The sequence below is a fragment of the Numida meleagris genome, chromosome Z, assembly GCF_002078875.1.
Source record: "Numida meleagris isolate 19003 breed g44 Domestic line chromosome Z, NumMel1.0, whole genome shotgun sequence".
NCBI classification, from domain to species: Eukaryota; Metazoa; Chordata; class Aves; order Galliformes; family Numididae; genus Numida; species Numida meleagris.
The window spans coordinates 45,536,743-45,562,459 of NC_034438.1; the positions used below are offsets into that span (position 1 = coordinate 45,536,743).

The 25,717-nt window shown below is 34.6% G+C and overlaps 1 protein-coding gene across 2 annotated transcripts in view; it reads right to left on the reverse strand.

The window, feature by feature from the left end:
* Nucleotides 788-25,717, reverse strand: part of SLC27A6 (solute carrier family 27 member 6) — a 38,355-nt gene continuing 13,425 nt past the window's right edge. Inside the window, exons 5-11 of one of the 2 annotated variants that reach the window (XM_021380760.1) lie at nucleotides 14,922-15,116; nucleotides 12,266-12,346; nucleotides 8,109-8,199; nucleotides 6,127-6,325; nucleotides 5,427-5,524; nucleotides 3,679-3,809; nucleotides 788-2,247 (exon numbers count right to left, since the gene is read on the reverse strand). In XM_021380760.1, coding sequence (XP_021236435.1) covers nucleotides 2,071-2,247; nucleotides 3,679-3,809; nucleotides 5,427-5,524; nucleotides 6,127-6,325; nucleotides 8,109-8,199; nucleotides 12,266-12,346; nucleotides 14,922-15,116 — 972 coding nt within the window. In that variant the 3' untranslated portion in view covers nucleotides 788-2,070. The remainder of the gene's footprint in view (nucleotides 2,248-3,678; nucleotides 3,810-5,426; nucleotides 5,525-6,126; nucleotides 6,326-8,108; nucleotides 8,200-12,265; nucleotides 12,347-14,921; nucleotides 15,117-25,717) is intronic. The other variant, XM_021380761.1, reaches the window with a different exon arrangement.

Sequence of the window (25,717 nt, forward strand, 5' to 3'; positions counted from 1 at the left end):
AGGCTGTCATGGATACACTACACTTGCAGGCAATTCAAGCTTGCTATTTCAGAAGAGTCCTGCTGCTGCCATAACACATCTCAACACAGAAACACCAGTCAGCAGCCTTAGTAGTGGACAGAGCATGAAAGAATTTTCCCTCTTGTAATGCTCTTTCTGCCCTAAAATTCCCATTCCGAAACAGTCTTCTTCATCCCAGGTACTTTAACAAATATGTCACCAAATGGTGACATTCCCAAACTTTTTTTTTTTTTTTCTGGTGAGGGAGAGCAGGGTGGAAAATTATTTACATTCTGCTTGCCTTTTTTTTTTTTTTAATTTCTTTTATTCTAATTTCTGTTGCTTCTAAGTGGTAGAACATCTACATTAGTCATAAACAGTACCAGATATTGTAAAGCAAAATAAAGTAGTAAATCTAGTATCAAAATTGAGCATTTCATTTAACTCTCTCAAGCACTGGGAATAGCATTTGGCAGAAGCCACCTGGTTGGTCAGAACTCTACGATCTATCAATGGAGATGGTCCTGCCCAATCCAGCTTCCTCAATACTGTAGAGGGAGATAAGGTCCCTGCAGTACATGTAAAGAGCGTGTTCGGAAAAGTGATTTGTGTCCTTCCAGCTTCAGGAAAGGGTAAACCTCTCTGTGGAAAAGACTGCAATAAGCAAGAACAGCCCTTGGCCAATCACCACTCTCCTTGTAATATCTTACAAAAAAGCCCATTCACTTTTGTTACAGTTTTTATAGAAAATCAGTGAAAGTGATAATCAGAGAATCAAAAGTAGACATAATTTCTAATGTTTTTATTTTATTAACAGAGAAGAAAGAAAGTTGAAGTTCTAACTATGTTACATCCTACTTATAACAGCCTGTTTTCATGCCATGGTTATGATGGAGAAGAGACTTATAATGTCTACTCTTGAGCAGCATTACTCTTGCAGAATTCCATGTTTCTGACTGTTATGGCCACTGATCAAAGCTGGCATTACAATCCATTAAAGGACAACATTGTCCCATTATTTTTACTGTTTGAGTTTATTGAAACATACTATTAAAACGAACTATTAAAAAGTATTTAAAACATACTATTAAAAAGTATTTAAGTAATCATTCATAAATTGAGACAATACAAAATTTGTTTAAATAATCTTTTTTTAATTTTGTAAAGCAGTGTATGAGAATATATGATTAAGAAATTTTTTTTAATCTGCAATATTTTATACCCATTTAAAAATAATCTCTGGCAGACATTACTAAGAGTAAAGAGGCTATTTTTATATCTCTTTTTCTATTTTTCTTATATTTTTATATTGTTAGTCAATATGTATGACATAGAGCACTTTAATCATTCTTCTTATCCTATATGAGTGATTTTTTCCCGTTAAGTGTGGACATTGTCTACTTTTGATCTGTTGCCAAACATTTCACAATATTTTGGTCTGTCTTCATACTATGATACTCTGAAGAGTCAGTTTAACAAATGAAAGAGTATGGACTAGCAGGCTCAGTAGTGATGTTAGTATGAACTTTTAAATTTCAGGTTTGTTTGGAGGGCTTTCTTCTGTTTCATCCCCTTTTGTTTTACGTTCCATTATAAAGGTCCTCCATGTAAGATTTTTCTTCCAACTACTTTCAAGTCTATATTTTCTAAAACACATATTCTTAAGTATATATTAGATTTATTTAAACTATGTTGCTGGCATATTTTGTCTGCATAGAATTAATAACAGCTTCTGTCACTACATTTTTCTATGTTTGGTCTTTTTACTATGTATCATTCATGTTCCTTTAGCACTAAGAAAAACCATCAGATTCTGCACTTACATTCCAAAACTAAGATTAAAAAGACTTCAGTTTTGTTCTACAGATTCTTAACTTGTATTTGATCTTAAGTGGTAGTAAATTATTAGTGAACTATGATCAAGTGAGGAAAGATACAAGACATATTTGAAAGTTAATATGAACTACATAAGATATTATTATTATGGATAACAACTTTAGTAATCATTTTTACTGCTTCTCACACAGTAGTTCATATAAACTGTCTCTTAATAGCTTTTCATCAGGTTAATTAAAGTTTGATTTGACCAAATAAGATCCTCTCATATACTTCTTCGGTTAACAAGATATATGCTTGCTTGGAATTATCTAAAAAATAAAGAGGATCAGTAATTGTAGATGGATTAAAACCTTCTTCCACTAATCTAAATTTTTGTTGTTTGAAAGTTCCAGTCATTTCCATTGTTTCCTGTAGAAGAGAGAAAGATTTATTATTTTTTGACTCACGCTTCCACTTGCTTTTAAAAGTTTTACTTGATACTGTTTGGTCTCGTTTCTCCAGAAAACTGTTTTTCCCAGAACTTCTATTCTGCTGTGGACCAACAAATGTTGATATAGTGGGAAGAAGCTGCAGTCACTTGCAAGCAACTAAGAGCGCTGTGAGGGTAGTGTGGCACTGGAACAAGTTGCCCAAAGAAGCTGTGGGTATTCCATAAACCTGGAGGTGTTCAAGGCCAGGTTGGATGGGGCTTTGGGCAGCCTGATCTGGTGGGTGACAACTCTGCCTATGGCAGAATGGGACTGGATAATCTTTTAAGGTCTCTTCCCACCCAAGCCATTGTGTGATTTTTTTCTTCCATCTAAAATCTTTGTCACAGACACCAGTAAACTCTGTAATGATTACCTTGTTTAATTTTCATCTCAAACTGAGCTTATGATTTACTACCAGCCCTGAATTCAATTCCTCCATTGCCAGTCTGGTTAAATTACAGCTAAATTTCTGACCATTGTGCTCCTTCCTTCATTAAGTAATCTTGCCAAAGTTCCTAATGGACTCTTACTTGTGAAATTTTAGTGCAGTTGTTATCCCTTTGGCCTGCCATCAACCCTCAATGCAACCATTAATACTGCTCTTCATACTTTCTCATACTGCATGGACCTCTGAGAGTGTTTCTTCCTCAAGTTGCACCAGGGGAGATTCAGGCTGGACATCAGGAAATACTACTTCTCCAAAAGAATGGTCAGGCGCTGGAATGGGCTGCCCAGGGAGGTGATTGAGTCACCAACACTGGAGGTGTTCAAGGAACGTTTAGACGTTGTGTTGAGGGACATGGTTTTGTGAGAACTAATGGTGATAGGCGGACAGTTGGACTGGATGATCTTGTAGGTCTTTTCCAACCTTGGTGATTCAATGATTCTATGATTCCTGGATCCTCTTTCCTCCCTCCTTCTTCTGAGCTCCACTTCATGACCTCTCTTCCTTTATCTTCTGTTTGTTGTGTCTCCTGCTTTACCTAAACTTTCCTATTCTCTCATTTCCAATGAATAAAATGGATTTTAGGTTATTTTCTCCAATTGAAATAGTTCACATTTTAGTAATCCGAACATCTTGTTTCCCGTGTTCATGTTTCTAATCTCCACAAATCCTTTTGTGTGATATCTATTCTTACTGATTAATACATTTCCTCCTATTTTAAAATAATCTGAAAATTGTATTGACTTTTTTAATGTAACTCCCCCCACAAAATTCCATTAATGAATACAGAAAATAGGACGAGCTCTAAAATTAAACTAAAAGTAAATCATATGATATACACACATGAACTTTCTGATATTCCATTAGCATTCTGTGTTCAAATGGCATAGATGTTTGTATGCACAGTGCAGACATCCAGCTTACCTGGACTCTTAGAAAAAGAGGACAAGCATAGCCTGGGAGATAAGTCACCACTTGCTTATACATTTGCTCCAGGTCCATTGCTCTATTCTGCTTTAAAATAAGAGAGACCATTCCCGCTTTTCCTTCATGATCTGGAAGAAATGAAGTGAGATGAAAGCATTACAAAAAAGTAATAATGATGGACTGACAATTACATATAATCTTCTGAGTTTCAGTAAAAGAGTAGAATTACATTTTGATTTTATACACTATTACATATTTTGGAGCTTACTCAAGTGATGAGTTAAGCAACAATGCTATAAATGAGTAGAGAACATAAGAGTAAAATGGAGAACCATCATGGAGTACCATGCTCAACATTAATCAATATATGAGGATAAATAATAAATTCATCCTTCTCTCAAAAACAGAGTGCTGATGTGCTTTCCCGGATTAGTCAATTGTATGTTCTCTTCACTTTCAGCCTTTCTCTCTTGCCACTATGTCCTCTCAAAACTGTGGATCTGAATGTTGTCAACAGAGAAAAAGATTAAAAGCCTTAGTCCATTTGAGTGGAAAGCCAGTAGGTCTTTGAGAAAAATAGGTAAAATATAAGAGAAAAAAAAATCAGCAATAAAAAACCCTTCACATTTTAACCACTGTTTAAGTTGTAACAGCTAACCTTTTTCTCCTTTGTATCTCTTTTTTCCTAATGCTACAGTTTCTGTATTCTGTATTCCTTTCAGATATTTCTTCATACAGATAAGAATCAGAAGGTAAATACTGTGTATGAAATGAGAAACTCTCGTATTTTTGATTCAGATTTTCAGTCAGTCTTCTTCAATATGATTTTTCTTGTTTTGTGGCTTTAAACTGGTGGCAAGTGACACCTTTTTCACATTTTAAGCTTATCATTTTGTAGAGGTTTGACCTTGGCCAAGGGCTAAATATCCACCTTGCCTTTCACTCACTCCCCTCTCCCACATGACAGGGTCAAATTGAAAGAAGCTGAGAAGACTCATGTATCAAGATAATGGCAGTTTAGTAGGGCAAGAAAAATTTGTGTGCACAAGCAAAGCCAAAAGCAGAATACATTTGCTGCTTCTCACTGGTAGGCGGAAGTCCAGCTAAGCAGTGCTGTGTTATCAACACTATTTCAGCCACAAAGGCAAAACACAGCACCACACAAGTTGCTAGGAAGAAATTCATCTCCCTACGAACAGACTTGCTATACAGTTTTAAAAGCCTTTAGGATTAATGGGAGTCAGGCCCAAATAACCTCAGGAAAATTAATTTTAAAAAAAATATATAAAGAAAATAACATAATTTCTTTACAATAATTTCTTTTTCTTCTTTTTATTCCTTGTCATGACCTTGGTTTTCTAATATGCCTGTTTGTAAATGGCTTATGAGGCTTCGTTATAATTGAAATAAAATAGGATTTATTCATACACTTTCCTTTAAAGCAATGTTAATTCTTACCTTGTTGACATTATTTTATTCTGATACATGAAAATGTGAATTTTCTATGTCAATTTAATAAAGCTTGAAACTTTAATTTAGATTATGCACCTATCACAAATTCATGAAAGATAATTTTTCAAAAGTACACATCATTGCACGCACATAATAATGCACTGGCTCATTCAGAAACAGTTGGCATTTTCGTTACCTACATACACATTTTAGCTGGGTATTAAAAAGATGACTCAATCAGAAATGATTCATGGGCTTACAACATGAAATAGAAGAGTTATGAAGGCTTTTACCTGGCACCGATACACCATACACATTTGCTTCTTGTATGAAGTCCAACATTACAATGACATCAGAAACTTCCGTTGTTGCAACATTCTCCCCTTTCCATCTAAAGTGTGGAAAAAACAATATTTTTATCCTATGGACACATATGGGCGTATCTTTAAAAAGCATTACCTGTAGTAAGGATTCCATTCATTTTAGATTATTAATAGCTCACATTTGTTCTTGCTTGTCATCTCAGTATGTTGATCTGATCATCAGAAGATATCACTAGTAATTAAAGTGCTATTGGATATTATCTATCATTGTAATGCACAATGAACATTTATCATAATCTGATGATTAAAAAATTTGATGTATATCCAAATATAGCAGATGAGGCCACGTGTTAGTATTTTATATGTTTTTATCTGTTTCTGTATCCAATTCTTCTTGCCTGCAGCAAAACTATCATTGGTAAGTATGATCACTGGAAGGATTGTTCAAAGACCTGTAATTCCTACAAAATCATCTGGAAATCAATTATTCAGCTCTGCAGGAGCACTTTTTGCAAAATTAAGCCCCTATCTTCCTTTTCAAGATAATTGTAAACTGCATCACCATACTTATAAACTGGCCACTTCCAGCTGAAAACAAATAGATCGCTATTATTCTAACCTATATGTCTGTTTTTTAATGAAGAAATGTGAAAAGAAATATTGATTATACCTGAAGGTATCTCCAATCCTGTCCCAAAAATACAGGAAATTCTCATGGTCTTGAACCATTAGGTCTCCAGTATTAAAATAAAGATCACCCTTCTTAAATACCTCGCTGAGTAATTTCTTTTCTGTATGTCTCTTATTGCCAGCATAGCCGAAGAAGGGGTTCTTTGCACTTACTTGGGAAATGAGAAGACCAGCCTCACCTATAAGAAGACATGGAAACAAATGTAAACTTAAAATACACAAATCCTGTATTTTGCATTGGTGTTAATTTGCTACATAGGACTTTACAAAACCAGGAACCAGGTTTAGCAGGGTTCATTATTGAAGGCGAAATTATAAAAGCTTAATAATCAAATAAAATAATAAAACCTGTTACCACTGCTTTGCAATTCATTTAGTCACCTCTACATACAAAATGACCATAAACACACAGTGCAACATTGTGTATTCAATTTCTTCTTGTTGACTAAACAGTTCTCATCCATCAATTCTGAGTTCACTAATACATTTTTTTTTATCATCTCAAAGTGCACAGAGCAAATAGTATGTCCCTCTTCCTACACCTTACTGACTTTCTAGTGATGAGTCCCAACTTTAGCAGCTCCCTACTTAGTTAAAAAGCCAGTGTATCTAAAAGAGCAGCTGTTTGACCAAGGCAGTAAATCCATACTTCGGCTCAGAACTTCGGAAGTTCTGAGAAAAATTCTGAAGAATTTTCAGTAATGTGATAAACATCATTCCTTTCATTTTAGAGTAAAATCTAGGAGTTTTAATATAATTTTTCTTCCTCAAAAATCAAGGAGATATGAGATTAGGGTGATCCTGTTATGCATATCGAACATCACAATGTTACTTACTGAAGATTGAGTTGTACAAACTCCTTACCTTTTTGGAAGCATGATCTGAACAACAAATCTTAGAAGTTACATTATTTTGTCACAGACAAGAATTATAATAGTGAATATAAGAGAAATAAAAATATGTCCAAAGATACGAAAAAAATTCAGAAGTAATTTAAGACTGCCTCCTTGTAAAAGAGCTGTGCATTTTTTTAATTATCAGTAGCGTTTGAGGTGAAATCATTTAGTTCACTGTTAGTGCATCCATGAAGGTCTGAAGATAAAGGGCATGAGTAAGACATAGAAAGAAATAGTACTTCTTAGACTGATTGGTATACTTGTTAAAACATAGACAAGGTTTTGAGCATGCGTGCCCACTTCAGGTCAGTCTGACATCCTTACTTTTCATTTTCTACAGCATTTCAACCACTTACACCTTTTGGGAATAATATTTTCCTGGAAGTGCCAATATTTGTTTAATATGTCCAGGAGAATTGCCAAATTGCTTTGAAAAATCTGATCCAGCTCCCTGTTAAAATGGTCTGCCTGACCTTTAAATGTCAGTCTTATTTCAGCTTCCAGACATTAATTACAGTTGTTATCTTCCCATAGTACAACAGGGATGCTTTAGAATCTTTAGTATCTCATAAACACTTTGAAAATAGGCATAATCAAGAGATACTAGATATCTGAGAAGCATTTTGAAAACAGTTATAATGAAGCAACTTAGTTGATAAACTAAATACAGGAGCATTTAATCAAAAGCACTTAATGTCTCTCCGAAAAGCTTTTCATCTAATCCAGCAGTCTTTCTCATAGATCTCCCAGGCAATCACCTCAATATGTTAACTTCTTTTAAAAACGCAGATCACATTTCCTTCATATTTAAAGACTACATCACACTGTCATTTTTGCACGCTGCTCTTCTGTGAATATATCCAAGGATCTCCTAAGTTCTTTTGGTGTCAGCACTGCAATGCTTAATAATAGTCTGTCTTACAACAAAGCTCCTATTGCTTTTGTTAGAATGAAGATTAATAGTTTATGTTGGTACAGTACAGTATCCCAGTAGTAAGGTCCCTTAAAAAAAAAGATCCTGGAAGTATTTGTATTACCATTGTGTCCTATTATAATACATACTTACCTTTCTTAACTTTCTCACACCAACCATGCTTATTTCTAATTGGTTCATCTTTCTGGAAATCATACTTGATTAAATCAAATGGAAAAAAAAACTGAAAAAGGGGAAAAAGGTCATCAGTTATTCATCTTCACAGTGACATCTGGTGGCAGCAGATATAAACAAGAAAACTTTTAGTCTTGCTGATCTCAAAGTAGAACAGTTTCATCTGAAACTGAAAATATTCTGTCTGTAAACTTACACAGTTTCCTGGAGATAACTAACACACAAACATATTTGTGATCTTGTAACTTTCAAAATTACTTGGTGAAGACACAGAATTGTATTGTTCATTTTCTTACAAATGAATCGTGGGAACCACATATCAGTAGCACAGTCTACGTGGATCAGAGTAGTAGAAGCATATATGAAATCTGAACTGACATTTTGAGCTGATACAAAAAAGCTTCTTGGGGTATTTTGGTGTCTAAAACAACAGGGAGTGCACATTCTTAACTGCTGATTGAAAGAACAAAGTTGTATTGTGCAAAATCAAGTCATGATCCAGAAATGAGACACTTTTTCAATAAAACCAGGGGGAATTTTTTTTATATAACACCATAATATAGCTCCTAAATTCTTGCGTTTGATAAATGCTACAGAATTTACCTTAATTTCAAGATAACTGCTTTATTCTTGATAAGTAGAATGGGAGGTATCCTTCACAAATACAAGATTCTTTTTTCCTTCGAGTCTTTTCTTTGCATTTCTGCATTAAATTGCTGTTCTTTTTCACTTCTTTTTTGCACTGATACTTACTACTTCAATGGGTTTCATATAACAAAACAAATGCAATGAATAATGTAAATAAGACTGAAACAGTGTGATATGTAATTCTGATATTTGTTTGACTAGAACAGCAGCATGCCCTGCTCATGTTCATTTTTATCCATCTGCTCCTTCAGAGATCAAAATCTGTATCTGTATCTGTAGCAGACTGTTTGATCCATTATTTTATGTTCTTTAAAATGCTCAGAAGCTTTAAGATAGTATTTGAGATCATCTAAATGACCACTGAGGTTTTTATTATTTATGCTGCTGCATACATCTATTACTGCTTCCAACTGTGGAGTATTAACTGTGCCTATTCCAGTTAGATAGTTGAAATAAGTCATGCAAATACACAAGTAAAAGGAGAAAACAGCACATATTAGACATTAGACATTCAAAATGAAAGTATATGCAAACAGCTGTCTCTGCGCAGACAACTTTCTTTTCATATTAAATAATACAAAATGAAAGCTCCAGAGCAAAGCGTTTAGTCTGGTTCTGGCCTACATTTCTTTTATCTCATTTAAAATGTACTGGAAAACAGCCTGAACTACTGAAGCATTACAATATTATTTTCACAGACTAGTGCATGCAGCACTCATCATTTTAATCTGTATTTTATTCTCCAGAATGCTATGTAAATGGATAAACCAAAAATCACCATTCATCTAGCTGAAACTTAAAATGAGTTAAACTGCAACATTATTGTCTGTTACTGTGCCACCTGGATGTTGTTTAATAGTGGTATTGCAAAACCCTGTGTATTTTTTAAAAAATGGACTGGCAATGTGAGTGTTTAAATATTGCTTTAAAAATAGTTTTGAAATTCCTACAGTTTCAATCTGTAGTCAACAACAAAAAAAGAAAGTACCAAAAACTGACTACAAGCTATACTTGATACTAAGTGAAAGCAGAAGCAACATTTATTTTTAGTTAATCTTATATCGTCTTTCTCATCCACTGGTCAATGAAATTCCAGGAACACATATCAAAGTTTTGCCTGTGAATACAGTTTGCCAGGATGTTAAGACATGGTTAAACACGACTTCATTTTTAAACTAAAAATTACCTCTTCTGCCACATAGTTCTATAGCTGTATGGAAAAATTCATAATACTAATTCAGCGTTGCTGTTTTACATAAGATGTTTTAAATGTTGAGATGATTCCAAGTTTGTTATCAACTTCTCCATTAAATATGACTTAAACGTATCTCAACTTACATATGATTATCATCCAAACTATTCTGAGTAAGAGATTTAGAATTGTACAATAGTTGAAGCCTTTAAAATACATTTATAAATAAAACTGGAATAATCTTGCAGAGTTGTCAAGGATTATTTTTAGTTTTTACTATAAGATTCCTTGGATTTCATCAGTTCTATTCCCTCCATTGCATATTCTCTGCTGTCACACAGAATATATTTCAGTGCAAGACATAGATTTACATACATATTTGATAGATGCTGAGAGCATGGCTTTTTCCCATAACCAATTTTTACAAATATATATGTCATAATACTTTAGAACTTGTTATGTCATAATAACATTAATCAGAAACATTAGCTATATAGAGATGTGTATCAAGTGTAAATTTCAGACAGTAGTTTATTACATTAGTAATGTAATCATCTATACACAATCTCCTCTGTAAAAAAATTTCAACAGCTATCAAATAAAACACTAGCCAGAGTTTTCTACAATTGTGTTCACTGAGTCTGTATTTACATTATGAATATCCGTATTTAAGGATTTCTTTATATACCACACTAACACTTTCAAGCAATCCTTCATATAAAGAGTATAGTTTGAAAATAAACAAGTGGAAACAAGAGCATTGCCTTGAGTTAGCATCTCCTACACAATGGCTTCTTGGGTATCTGGCAATTACTATGCCATTCACCTGTTTCTATGCATTAATTTGCATCCTCCAAATTATTCAGGAAAATAAGTGTGTAGAACCCCAATATTTATCAGTATGATTTCCCACCACCACCACCACTTGGCAGGTACTGACAGAAGACTTACTTTCCTCATTTGGAGTGCTCAGTTTGTCTTTTACAGCTGTATCCCTTGTCTGCATTTCACCTTTAGAAACTGCCTTTAGGGACAACAGAAATGACTTAAATGACTTCATACCTGTTTAGTTTTTCTCCATTAAAAATATTATACCTGGAACGTACCTGTTGTTATTCCAGCTACACATCTCATACCTGTATGGATGGATGGACTTTTATACTATATTTAGTTCACCCTGACTGTGCAGTTATGCCAATAGAAAGTGTACGTTTCTTCCTTTAATGCTACCACATAATCCCACAAATCTCTTTTCCCCTTCTTCAAACTTCTTTCTATTCCCTTGTTAAGAAATAGTTGTATTGGAAATTCCCAGAATGTTTAAGGATATTTCTTCATATCATCCCACGTCAAGAAAATAAGATTTCAAATGTTGTTCTTTGATTTCTTTGCAGAAACAAGATAATTTAGTAAGCAGATGCGTGGGTCTTCCTTGTGCCATATTCTGCTTTCCAGCAGGAGACAATCTCCCTTTCCAAATTCAGGTTGCACAAGAATCAGAGAATGAGAAATAAAGCTGCTATCCTTTACGTATTGGTAAATAATCAGTAAATGTTATTCAAACTAAGAAAAACAAACACAACAGCTACACTTCAGAATGTATTGTCTAATAACCCGCAACCTGTAAGACATATTTAAAAACAACAAAAGCCTGAAATAAGTCAACACTAACTTATGTCATTACAGTATAGAGTGAGCTTGTGTCATGATACTTGATTGCAGAGTAATCAAAAACACAAATGAAAGTAAACAAACTGTAGTATTTAAATATGAAAATCACCAAAAGTATATCTTACGCTGTTTTCACCACTGTCTCTCTCTCTGCCTCTCTTTGACTTCTCTGCAACTGCACAAACCTTTGCTCATGTCAACACTGCACTGCTTCAGCATACGGGTGAGCTAGCTGCTCCTGCAAACTAGTGAGTGTCACAAAGCAGACTGAAGGAGCTGTTCCAGAAGGACTGTGCAGGTAGTAAGAGCAAAGCCTCAGCAGTTAACATATTAGAAAACTGATAATTTGACATATCTAAGTACTGTAATAAAAAAAAAAAAAGAGTCATGCCATTTTGTTCTGCTGGCAGAAATTCTTTGAGAGAGACTGGGTACATTATGCAACTATAAATGCTCTAGATCAGCACATACTGGTTATGAAACAATGCCTGATGCTGCTTTGCAGAAGTCTTTGAGAACTCCTCAATTTGGAAGATAATCTTGGCTGATATGTTACCATGTAATAGGGGTCATATAAGTTACCCAACACCCTAGTTAAACATACCATGTCCACATAACTGAGGTGAGGTTGTGTGTCTCCACGCTGAATCTGGTTTTCAGTTACAACCTTAATTCTTCTCAAACTCTACAGATATAGAATGCCAAATTAATATACACTGGTGGAAGAACCAGTATACCTCAGATCCCTGAGGAGAATAGTAATAGCTAAAAATTGTGTCTGCTGACAAAAACGTGCTTTAGTTACTTACAGTAGAAACTACAGAAATAACTGAAGACTTACTTATTTTTAGGGAAAAGAGAGCACTGAAAAAGACAGAATACACATTGATTTAAAGTCAAGACAAATACAATGAATGGCTTTTTCTCATTCATAAAATCTATTATCTTTCCATATACATACTAAGTAAGAGGACACTCCCTAATTATCTTAGCAGACTATGCTGATGTTTCTATAGACTATACCAGTTTGAACTTGGAGCAGTATACAAAGTAATGGAAAGGTATCTAGTGGAATCAAGTATTTAGTTATGACTGCATTCATTTATTTTTAATTGCAGTTTGCAAAAGGTATTTTTCTTCTAATATGCTGCAATTTTAAATGGTCTTAAATTTTAAGTGTGATCATTAAAGAGGAACAAGTAGTATGTTTCATGGGCAAAAAAAGAAAACCAAAATACTAATTTTCCTTTTGGAAACCAAAAAGCAAATTTTATTAATATATGAAGTGCCACTATTAACACATAAAAAAAAAAAAAAAACAAAACAAAACAAAAAAAAACCACTAACTGATTAAAAATACAGAAAATAAAGTAAATAAATAGGTAATTTCAAGTCTGATCTTCTATGTGCTGAAACCTTCCAGGAGGTTGACTTCTGACTAAACAGTCAAAAACTCTAAAATTCTGAAAACAAATTTATTGAGGTTTTGAACAAACGTAAAAATTCCTAAGAATTTTAAACCTTTTAAAAAAAAAGGTTTACAAGTAATCACAACATGTTGTTTAGAGTCATCTGAAAAAAAATGTAACATTAGCTCTAGGGTTCCTAATTCAGCTACTGCTCCTTACATTCCAGATTCCTTATCTCCTGTAGTGGATCTGTATCTTTCTAACGATATCTATTAGCACTTCATGTCCACTGTGTGTACTACAGAGTACCAATGATATAGATCACAGAAAATCAGAAAAGTCTGATTTAGTTCCTGAGAAACACAGTAGCTCCTGTAGACTCCCTCTGAGTGTTTCCTGGTTGTTCCCTGCAGGGTCCGATGAAACACCAGCTGAAAGATACGGGAACCGTTCCAGCCGTTGAACTGTGAAGTAGTCTATGTGATACTGTACTGAAGTTGTGGACCCCAGAACATATAAGCTGTAAACAAACTCATTTGGTCTTCATCTGAAGTCATCTCACACAGATGGGCTTCCAAAAAGTACTGTTACTTCTCTGTGATAGCAGATTGGACTTAACATTTTTCTATCACTTTTCTTCAGAAGCACAAATGCCACTTAAAGTATGAGGATTTGTATACACAGGTAGGTATTGGTTACTTTTGCAAATTCTAGGTAATGTGCATAGTCCTAGTTATTTCAGGAGTACAAATTTGCATAAATATATTATTAAATATCTAGTCTCCTTGCTAGAAAGCATTACTAAGTAATCCTTCATGTTAATAGCCAAAGCTTGAGACCTATGTTATTTACTGACCTCTGTAGCCATTTCAAAAATAGTATTAATAGAATCCAGAGGGCGAAACCCATGAATTTCTTGGTGAAATACTTGAAAGTATGTGTATGAACACACAAGTTGTAAGCTGACCCTTTTCAAAATTCTTCCATTACTTGGATAGGTGAAGGAAAAATGTGTATAACATAAAGAACAGGTACTGCTCTTCCTCAAGAGACATGACTTTGCCAAAGATACTAAAATACAAAAGATAGACTATACAGTAAGTACTGAAAAAAAAACTTTCTAAGTTTAGTAATCTAGAACAAACTAAGTAAATATAGAACACATGGTAGGCAAACAGGCATGGAATTTTTAAATTACTACAACTGCTAAGTACTGCCTTTCATATTTATACAACAATGTTTATATATGGAATATATTAGCTTTGAAATTTAAGAATAAGGAAGCAGATTACATGCAGGACAGTTTGAGTTATATTTAATTGTATCTAGATAAAAAATATCCCTTAAGGTTATTTATGTTACTTTATTACTGCCAATTCTCATTTATGCCAAATATCTACACAGTATTATATAATATAAATATACTCTTTGAAAACAGCTTTAAACATCATATGTGGATCACTAAGTCAGAGCAGAACATTTGTATGTTTTCTTCACAGATGCTAAGTTCATAGGTACTAAAACAAATCTAATTTCCTTTTTCATCCTTTAATGTAGTAGAGATTTGATCTTGATATTCAGAACCTACTAAAAACTCTTCTAAGAGTAGCAAAAGCATTTATGACTTCTGTAGATTCTAAAAATCTCAGTGTTACAGCTGAAAGTGTAGCTGGGTTGGGTGCTAAGCATTATCAGCAATACTTTGGCAGCCAAGGTTTTACAGACAGTCAATCAATCTTGCAGTAACAAAGAATATTTACTTTATACCTCAAGTCCCATGTCCTGTGGTCAAACCGAGAACCACAGTAACTTTCAGCATTCCCCTTTACAAAGTAAAATGTAAGTAGTCACCTTATAGAAGAAATTGGTGCGTCCAACAGATCCAATTTTTCCTGTGTGGTTCATGAAACAAATGTTTCCTTCAGTAGCACCATAAAACTCACAGATCTTAACAGCACCAAATCTGTCTAAGAATTCTCTCCATACATCATTTCTTACTCCATTTCCAACTGCTAGTCTGACTTTGTGATTTTTCTCTCCATCCTTCTGTAAATTAAAAAACAAAACAAAACAAAAACATTAAACCAGAACAGAACTGCATTTGATTGTTGCACACGTGTGAAGAAAGATGGCATAACTAGCCTGTAGCTACAAGTTAGAAAACTATTAAAAAACAATCAAAAAACTATTGTCTTGTTGAACATGTAAATGACTGGCTGAATAATGGCTACACTAATTTGTATAAGTGATTACATATCATCTACATCTGTTTTCATACAGAGTAATTAGAAAAATAGGAAAATTACAGAAAGGTAGGCATTGTTTCTGACAAGTAATTAAAGTCAGCAGAGATTAATAGTAACTTTCTTGTATTTTCAGACTTCTTAAAAGAAACAATCATTTTTCATACACTTGTAGTATCTGTTCCTTCCTACACATTACATGAGTCATTTTCCATATTTTTTAATATTAAGACTTGCAAAGTTTTGTTCAACGTTACTTGGAATACAGTATATCAATATAGGCAATATATACATGGCGATCTTGAATCTTTACTGTTGTCAACTCCCATGTTTTATTACAAGAAACATTACAGTATGTGCTCAGCCAGTTCAGTGAGACTGATTTTAGGAATACTTTCCCAAACCGTATGGTTGCAAGGAGCACCTTAAAAATGCAATCAGATTTATGCTGAAGTGCCAGAAAGCAAAAGACCTAAAATGTGGGGTTTTTTCATTTCACCTATTTTAAAACAAGACTCCCTTTTCAATCACTGCAAGTGGCAATAGAGAATACCACAGAAATGAGACAATGCAAAAAAAATACAGGTACCATTCTGTTACCATATACCTTTAGAACTCTGTATCGCTGCAGTACTCCAACACCATCTATATGTATCTCTGTATATATATACTTACGCATTTTTATGCAATCTCTCTATATACATACATACACATACATGCACACATATTTGTTTCATTTATATGCATATATATATATCTGTGTACACACATATATGTCCCTAATTTCTTTATATTTCAATCTCCCTTTCTCTTCCCAACTCCAGTCCAGGATAAATGGAATTTTTGGAATGAAAATCCATTTTAGCACCTTTATTCTAGCATAAAAGCAGAAAAAAAAACATTACTGGGAAGAGATCTGGTCAGCTGACTCTATGTATTTTGCATGTTAAAAACAGGAAAGTTTCTACTGAGTACATGACAAGACTGTGTCTCAGAGGCTCACTGATGAGTGAAATTCAGGTAGTTTTTCATGAAGGTAGTAAAATTCCCATTTCCATCACATGGTAACATTTCAAATTCATCACCTAAATCATGAAAACCAACCAAGTTTTTCTCTCATCCCTTCAAAATCAGTAACTCAGAAAATTCTTCATCCAATTTCAAGAGTCTTTCTTCAATGGTTCAGTAAGGAATTAATACATTTCACTAAATGCTGACAGCTCTTGGCAGATTAAAATCTGTGTCACTATCCTCCTATACTATCCCAGAACTACATCACTCACAAGCCTCCTTCAGTTACTATTTGTTGGGTTTTTTAAACATCAGCTCAATTCTTCCGTTTCTTCTTTCTCCTCTTCTACCTTACTGTCGATAAAAAGTCATTTCTAATTACATAATCACAAACTTCACGGACTTTCTGCTAAATCATTACCAAGTGTTGTATTACATAGCACAACGAAACCATCCATGGACATGAACTGTAATAAAGTGTCTAAAACTGGCCTAATGATGAAATTTTTAGAGCAATTTGTTTCCTCTATATTGGATGCAGTACCACAAAGCAATTGTGTAGATTTTCATATATCTGAAGTAATAAAGTGTGTTCCACATTCAAAGATCAATACTGTCAAGGAACAATAAGTAAATAAATAAATAAACAAACAAATTTTTTAAAGCAAGTGTTTCAGTTCTACTTTGAACATTGTCTAGGAAGTCTTTTTTTTCCCCCAGAAAACTATCTGCCATCTTTGGAACTTTCCAGTCAGCTCAACTTAAATTTTTTCAAAGTGAGCTATTTTCCTTAGAGTTTCAATGCTAATCTGAAATTAATTTATCAGTAACTGAACTGCAGTTACCCCTCACTAACACCACTAAATTATTCAAATGTATTGCCTGTGCTAAGGATATGAAAAGTCACACAATAGATCCTTTGTTCCAAAATGAAGAGAAGAGACAAATAATTATGTATTTATACACACTAATTTAGTGGGGTCATTCATCAGTCTGGGAACATCTAAAGCTTGTGTTAATAAAAAGGTGAGTTAGAGTCTGTATTTATATTTTAGATTAATAAAAATATTGTTGACATTTTGCTGAAAAGACTGCTTGGATGAGGTAGAAAACAATAACATACACTGCTTATATTTTTTTCAAAAGGACAAGTAAAGCATCATTTATAAAGACAGCTACCAGCTCCTTGACTTCTTCACATTATTTTGGCCAGTTTGTATCACTACAGCAGAAGGTTGTTTCTCTAGCAGAAGGGACACAAAAAAGGATCACAGAATTTCCCAAGCTAGAAGAGACCTAAAAGGACCACAGAGTCCAACTCCTGCCTCCTCAGAAGAGCACTCAACATTCAAACCCTACATCTGAAAGCACTGTCCAAATGCTTCTGGAATTCCAGCAGGTTTGGTGATGTGACCACTGTCCTGGGGAGCCTGTACCAATGCTCAACCATGCTCTGGTAATAAAGAACCTTTTCCTAACCCTCCGCTGACACAGCTCCATGCCATTCCTTCAGGTCCTGGTCAGCATTGTATTGTGCTTGCAACTATATACTGACTACTTCATTTTAGGAAGTACTCTCTTACACACTGAGCCCTTCACAAAAATACAGAGAAAGTGTCTTAGGTCACCTAAAATACTGTAGAAAGCAAGCCTTCTTAAAATAAGGAATAATAATTCAATTATCATTCACAGGCAAGATAAATTTTCTATCAGACTGCATTCCCGCAACCGCAATACTTGTGATTTAGGAAGACCATCATAGTTATAGCTGTTGATGCAAGATTCCCAACAGGTTCTGCAGGTCTTTCTGGGGAAAGAGCATTAAAACTAGCCTAAGCTTTAGCAGTTCATCAACTGGAAGACTGGAAACTATATGTAATTAATCTCCCAGCAGATGTTTTATAAGTACGAAGAGATGGATTTTAAGTGAGGTACATTTTAAACAGTAAATTCACAGAGCTGATTTTAATATATTTTAACCTACTCTTTAATATAACTAATAGAGAACATCAACTACCTCTACATATAACCAACTTTAAATGAAAGTGAACAGTAAAGTAAATAGATTTAGCCATAATAACACCTACTTCATGATTAAATCTGTATTTATTTATTTACTGTCCAGCTTATTGCCAGACTGTAAATCTTGCAGACACACATCTATCCCACAGGCAACATGGCAGAATACTCAAGCAGTAAATAAAATACAAAAAATAAGAAGGAAGGAAAAGGAATGATAATTCCAAGAAATTCTAGAAACGTAGTTAAGCGATGCACAATATTCTATACACATGAAAATCTAAATAAAATAACTATGCAGGAACAGACTATGGCACCAAACAGTCATACTTTGAATTTCCACCACATTTGAATGGCGTTTCATCAACTAGCTTCACATCACCATAGGATACAGCGGTATAAAATAAGGAGAGATTTCAAGGAGTCACCTAGTGCACACCTTTGCTGGGAGATAAACTCTGCAACCCCTAACAACCAAACAAGCTGCAGCAAGTCAGCCAGATACAGGACCACAGCTGGTATGCAGTAATTGCATGTGTATTCCTGCTCCGGCAGAGCAGGAATAGATGATCTTACGATGTCCCTTCCAATCCCTAGTATTCTTTGATTCTGTGATTCTGCTGCAAAAGTGGAGTACCTAGTTAACACTCCCTTCACTAAGAGCTAAATTTCCTCACAATAACTCATTTAGCAAGGGCCTTGCCCCGGCTAGCTGTCACAGATCACTTCCAATAATGTGTGTGCTGTGATAATTTCATCATGCTTTGTGTTTCCGAATGTGACTAATATTTCTCAATGGGTGATGGCAAAGATAGTATTCGTAATATAATTTTAGAATAACAGAATGTTAGAACACTTTCTCAAGGGTTTTGAAGTTATTTATTTTCTTGCACTGTGATTTTATGTCATTATAGAGTAATTCTGAAACAGCCCATATCCATTTACGTCTAACAGTAAAGGTGAAAATATTATTTTAACACTTTTCTGAAACATTACCAAGATAGCATTGTTCATACCTTACATCCAAACTTTTCTTTGGTGTATTCAGCCAAGATCTTTGAACCATGTACAAAATAGCTGCATACATTTTAAATGAGTTTCTTTACACACCATTTCTCCATTTTGACTGCTTGTTTCATTTGTACAGTGATTAATTGACAAGTCAAGATCTGCCTTATTAAATACCACATAGCTAGGATTCTTCATCTGCCAGTCCTTTCCTCCTTAAGCGTTCTTTGTAAACTATGTGGACTATTTACGTAACTATGTTGCTGATTAAAGAAAGTCTTTTAAAGGGCCATCAACAGTTTATTAATTGGTTGTGGGAAGCACTCATGATGGCAGCTATATAGAAACGTACCTAGCAAATGCATTAGAGAAATCCAAGAAGTAGGGTTCATTGCCCTACTTTTATAACTTGTGCAGCAAGAGAAGCTGACTGGAGAAAAGCAAAGGCAGCCTAAAATGCCTCCCCTGCAAAGACAGGCTGAGGGAGCTGGGCTTGTTCAGCCTGGAGAAGAGAAGGCTGTGGGGTGACCTCATTGCAGCCTTCCAGTACTTAAAAGGGAGCCTACAAACAGGAGTAGAGTCAACTCTTTACAAGGGTAGATAATGGCAGGACAAGGGGAAATGGTTTTAAGTTGAATGAGGGAAGATTTAGGTTGGATATCAGGGGGAAGTTCTTTACTATGACAGTGGTGAGGTGCTGGAAGAGGCTGCCCAGAGAGGTTGTGGATGCCCTGTCCCTGGAGGTGTTCAAGGCCAGGTTGGATGGGGCCCTGGGCAGCCTGGTCTAGTATTAGATGTGGAGGTTGGCGGCCCTGCCTGCAGCAGGGGAGTTGGAGCTTGATGATCCTTGAGGACTGTTCCAATCCAAGCCATTCTATGATTCTACAATGATTCTATTACTTTTCAGCTTATATTATTTTGTAAAATAATTTAATAAGTTTATATGTTCACTGTGGAAGAAATATCCAGAATACTACTGTAGTGCTGACAAATTTTGTACTTTTTAGTATCTCAAAAAGCTCTCAAAAAGTACAAAATAATTTGCAACATGTTTTTAATTAGTTTTGTGATATGTACTTGATTATCTTTCCTGCTTTTCTGACCATGTGGGGCAATTTGAGAATAGGTTTCAAGATTGCACAAAAAATCATCAATTTTTTTGTATTTTTGATACACCGTTTTCAGTCAACATAAATACACCACCTACAAATTTTCAAATGGAATGCATGTAGTTGCAATCAGATATTGAACTCAAATAAAATTTGATCATTTTTCCAGATTTTTCCAAATTTCCTTTACTTCATGTCTTATTCATGTCATCACTTTTTGGCAGTACATACATTTGTGAACAATTATTTTCTAGGATGAAACACAGAGAGTAAAATTAGATCAAAAATCTCTGACAAGCACCTTGAGAACTCACCAAGAGTTCTCAGCAACCCAGATATCAATGCATTATTTACACAAAAACAAGGTAAAATATCCCACTAGTTTTATGGGTTTGTTGCCCTCTTTGATGTTTTAATAAAAATATATTTTAAAAAAAGTTTTGCTACCTGCATACATGAACTACATTATATATTTTCTATGCAGCTCCAGACAGTTCCTCTTCACTCAATGGCCCAGGCAAGCCAAAAGGTTAGACATCATGAACTATTAGGTTTAAATTTTAACAGGAGTTTCATTTCTTTAGTTGTTCTAAAGGGAATGTTTTCTTTAGCTGTACCTTTAATTCCTCAGAGAATATCTAACCAAGAAAAAGTCCCTTTTGTCTGTGTTTCACCCAGTAATACAAAGTAGATCATTGTATTTTTGGCAATAGCCCCAGGAGTCCACATGTCAAAACAAACTACATAAAACTTTCCAAAAGTCAATTCAGAGAATTAAAGCATGCACAGAAACTTGCAAATATGGAGCTTCCCTTTGTAAAATCATGAATGTGATTTCTAGCCTTCGGTATCAAGACATCAGAAACAGCATGGTCAGCAGGACTACAAAAGTGACTGTCCCCTTTTACTGATGAGACCACAGAATGAATACAGTATTTGGCTTTGGGGCCCTGGATAAAAGGACAGTGAACTTCTGTCACATCTTCAGAGAAGAGCAACAGAGCTGGAGAAAGGAATAGAAAACAAGACACAAGAGGTCTGCTAAAGGAACTGGGGCTGTTTATACTGGATAAGAGAGGGCTTCAGGGAGACCTCATTGCTCTCTACAATTAACTGAAAGGCTATAGTGAGGTGGGTGGTGGTTTCTTTTCCCACATGACAAGTGAAAGGATTTAAAGAAATGGTCTGCAGTGGCATCAGAGAATGTTTAAACTGAGTATCAGCAGGATTTTTTTTTTCATGGAGACAGTTATCAAGCATTGGAACAGGCTGACCAGGGACTAAGTGGAGTCTCCACCCCTTGAGATATTTAAGAGACATGCGAGCACGGCAAAAAGGGACATGGTTTAGCAATGGGACTGAGCAAGTCAGGTTGGTGGCTGGACTTGAAGATCTTGAAGGTCTTTCCCAACCTAAACGATTCTAACATTTTCTGAATGACTGCACTAGTTTAACTGAAAAAAATGAATGTCTAAGGAAACAAGTTGGAAAGAAAGGAATTCACCAAAATACAGGACCTCTTAAAGACTCCATTAATCTGGAGTCACCATATTAGAACCACTAGCTGATATCTCAACTAGCTTTCAGTGCTCATTTGGGTATGAAGAACCAGTGCTTCCTGAGGCCAACAGAACTATAGGAGCAACACAGAAGGCTTTCAGGAATAAAAGCAGAAAATCTTCACCCTCGTGAAGAACCAAAAACCAGACACACAGTCATCCTGTGGGCAGATTCCAAGAGAAGTAGGTCAGTACATTTAAACAGAAGAAGGAGACAGACAAAAAGGTCAGGATCATAACCTGTTTTTAAGTCCCATTTTAAAACAATGCTGTTGTTGTAGTCATGACAGTTTAAAGCTACCACAAAGGCAAAGTTTGTTAGGATATACAGTTTATGTTTTTTAGATCAATTGATGTAATCTTGAGGCAAAAAATAAAAGCCTCCAAATCCTCAGTCTGTCTCTAAGCTTATTCATCTGAACATTGCATTTTCTCTAATTATATTAAGTTTTACTAACTTGTACAAATATTGGTTCAGTTCTTCCTTCAGGCATTGTTAATACCAGTAAATAAGTAACAACTTGGATTAAGAACGCTGCCTGCTTATGACATATATAACTGCTCAAAGATTTTAAAAAAACATAGGTTACTAGAAAAATTAAAAAGTGCAAAATCCGACTCTCATCAAGTAAAATATAAGTGACAAAGACAGAGTATTCAGAGTATTAAGATAGAAGGTAGAGATATTGTTGTCTGTAAATGTGATACATTACTGGTTTGGGATATTTATTAAAATGTTTATGCTGAAAACCTACAAGGAGCTTCACAAACTTCCACATGTTAAGAGAAAGAACAATTTCTAGTACTGAACGTAAATTGAACAAAACTGTAATTGTATTAGGGAATAAAATGAAATATCAGGTAAATGTTGTGTTGTAGAGAATTGCCTTCTGACTTGCCTCTTCTGATATCAAAATTGCTGCCTTCAAAGAAACTTGGGCCCAGGTGAATGATGGCGTTATCCAACCAACATAAGCACTGTTCTTACACCCCTTCTCACACTTGAGTCAATAACAGGGAACTAATTGACTACTGTTTGCTGATCCCAGCAGTGTCAGCTTCCTTGTCTTCCCCTTTTAAAGTACTGTTGTTCTAATGCAGCAGAATTTAAATAAAATAAATCCTTAAGCATCTTTTCTAAAGTCAATGCAGCACTTAATCCTATCCAAAGAAAACCTTGGCCAAACTAGTAGTAGAGATCGGCTTGCTTCAGCTTAACAAAATTAAGTCTGAAAGCTTATATACACAATCTTAAGCATTAGAGGTAACCCTAAGGAAATGCTACTGATGCCAAAGGATAACACTGACTCAATATCAAATGGAGATAAAACAGGACAGATACTTAAAAATACTTAAGAACAGTGGCTTATTGAACTGTGAAACAGACTTTGAATACAAGTAGAAGTGAACTCTAGATTTAATACAGAGCTAAAGTAAGTTCATGCAAAGGACTGTAAATGAAATAATTCATGTCATAATGTACAACAGCTTAAGACACAAAAAAGAGGACAAAATAATCAAGAACACTGACTTCTAATGTACATTTGTAAACTATTTCAAGATTCATGTCTCCTTTAGAGAAAAGCATGAAAGAAATGCTGTGTTACCATTCCTATCTTTCCAAAAGCTTCAGGACTCACTACGTTATTTAAGTAAATCATTACTCTAAATTGGAAAGAGATTGTTTCTGTTGACTCTCTCCCATCCTTGAGGAAAATATATCCACAGATTAATAGAAAAGTCCTTCCAAGACCTTTGCTTAAAGATGAAATAGGGAGCTATACTGAGTCAGATTTTCTCGTTAGAGCACTGTAACTAGAGACGGTAAGCAATATCAAGCAGCAAGACAAAGTTGTTAATGTGCCGAATATGCTCTTTCATAGGAGAAGCCATACTAATACATCAGATTTGTTGTTTACATTTTCTATTATACTGAATGTTATACTTTCAGTATGACCAAAAAGAGCAGCAAAATTGTTGGGAAGAGACAAGGCATGAGGATTACTCATTTAGGAGCCCAGAAAAATCCGTAAGCATAACATAATTGTTATATGTTAACACTTGTTGTGCTTTTACTTAGAGAAAAAGGACTTTCTTTTCTAATGAATGGTCTTTGTGGACAACGTTACTAAAACAGACTGGATGTAGAATAGGTTTCAGAAAAATTCTACTGCAACAAGTCTTCAGGAGCTGCTGCAGATGTGAGAAGCAGAAAGATCAAACAAGAGAGAACTCACAAGGACAGCTAAGCTAAGAATCTTGGACTTGCAAAAAGTTCTGTTCAAAATCTTTGAAATAAGAAGCATCACAGAACTGTAGACTCCAACTGTACAAATACAACATTTACTTCAAATTTAATATTAAAGATAAAAATGAAGCACTTGAGAGAATTGCTGTGGTTTTAATATATGTTTAATAGAAGGATATTAGAGTATTTGAACCTTGAGAACACTTCACAGAACTTTAGCATTTGTATTAGCTGGACCTTTTTCATGATGGCAGTATATGTGCTACGTTTAAGTTGATGAAACTTAAAGAGACATACCAACTTGGCATTTTATTTCCCCAAATTGAAAAATAACAATGGATTACATAATGTACATAAAATCCTTACTTGTGTGAACATGTTTCCCTTCCAGTTTAAACATGACAAATAGTTAGTACTTTTTTTCAAGTAGAATCTAAATAGCTTTCAAACTCATTCATTTTATAATTTTAATTTTTCTACAGAAGGACCATTAGGTTTCTCTTCATCCAGCTAGTAAACAAAAAGTAGCCTCACAGGCTAAAGAATTTAGATATGTCAGCTCTTGGAAAGTACATAGATAAATTAACAAATATAAGGCTTATTTACTGATGGCATAGCTAACCTTATTTGCAAAATGTAAAACCTCTTTAAATTTACAATGGTTTGGGAAGGTTTTTAAAGAAGACTTTGTTTTATAAAAGAAGTACATAAATCTATCGTTCTTGCTTTAAGTTCCTGAACAGGATAAAATGGGTAAAATAAAATGCCGTGTTCTGAAAGACAGAAAAGAGGAACAATTAATATCTGAGGTTGTAAACACAGCAAAAGATGCAGTGTTGGAGAGAAGGGGTTTGTCTCTGGGGAAATATGTTGGCTTACACTGAAGAAAAATCACCATATAAAAAGCTGTGCCCTTTGTATTTTCTGATCTTTCTTTAAGTCTTTAACTGGATTTTTCTCTACCCTATACCTTTTTCTCAATTTTATTATAAAATTCAAAAGAAAGAAAAGAGATAAAGGTATCACTATTCTGATTCCACATCACAGCCAGTGGTGGTTGCTACTATATTACCTATATTCTCTATAATCCAGAAATATTTTCTTTATTAAGGCATGCATGGATAGAATGGTGTAGGTCCACTCAAACTCAACATTAAATAAATAAACTTCTGAAAATGTTCAGGAAAAAAACATCCAATTCTGAACACTGATCTTTATCATTAACTTCTTTGGAGAGCAATTTGAGATAGAAGTGTATACTGGTACTCTGGTCTAAAGCAAGGGCTATTTTTATTATTTTTCAGTTAATAGAACACTACTGAAGGCGATTACTATTCTTTTGAGTCATAAAATGAGGATCTGGATAAGTAAAGAATTTTCAGATTCATTCATTTGAATTATTATCACCATTTCCTAAGTGAGGAGTTATTTGAATAAAATTCAGCAAAGA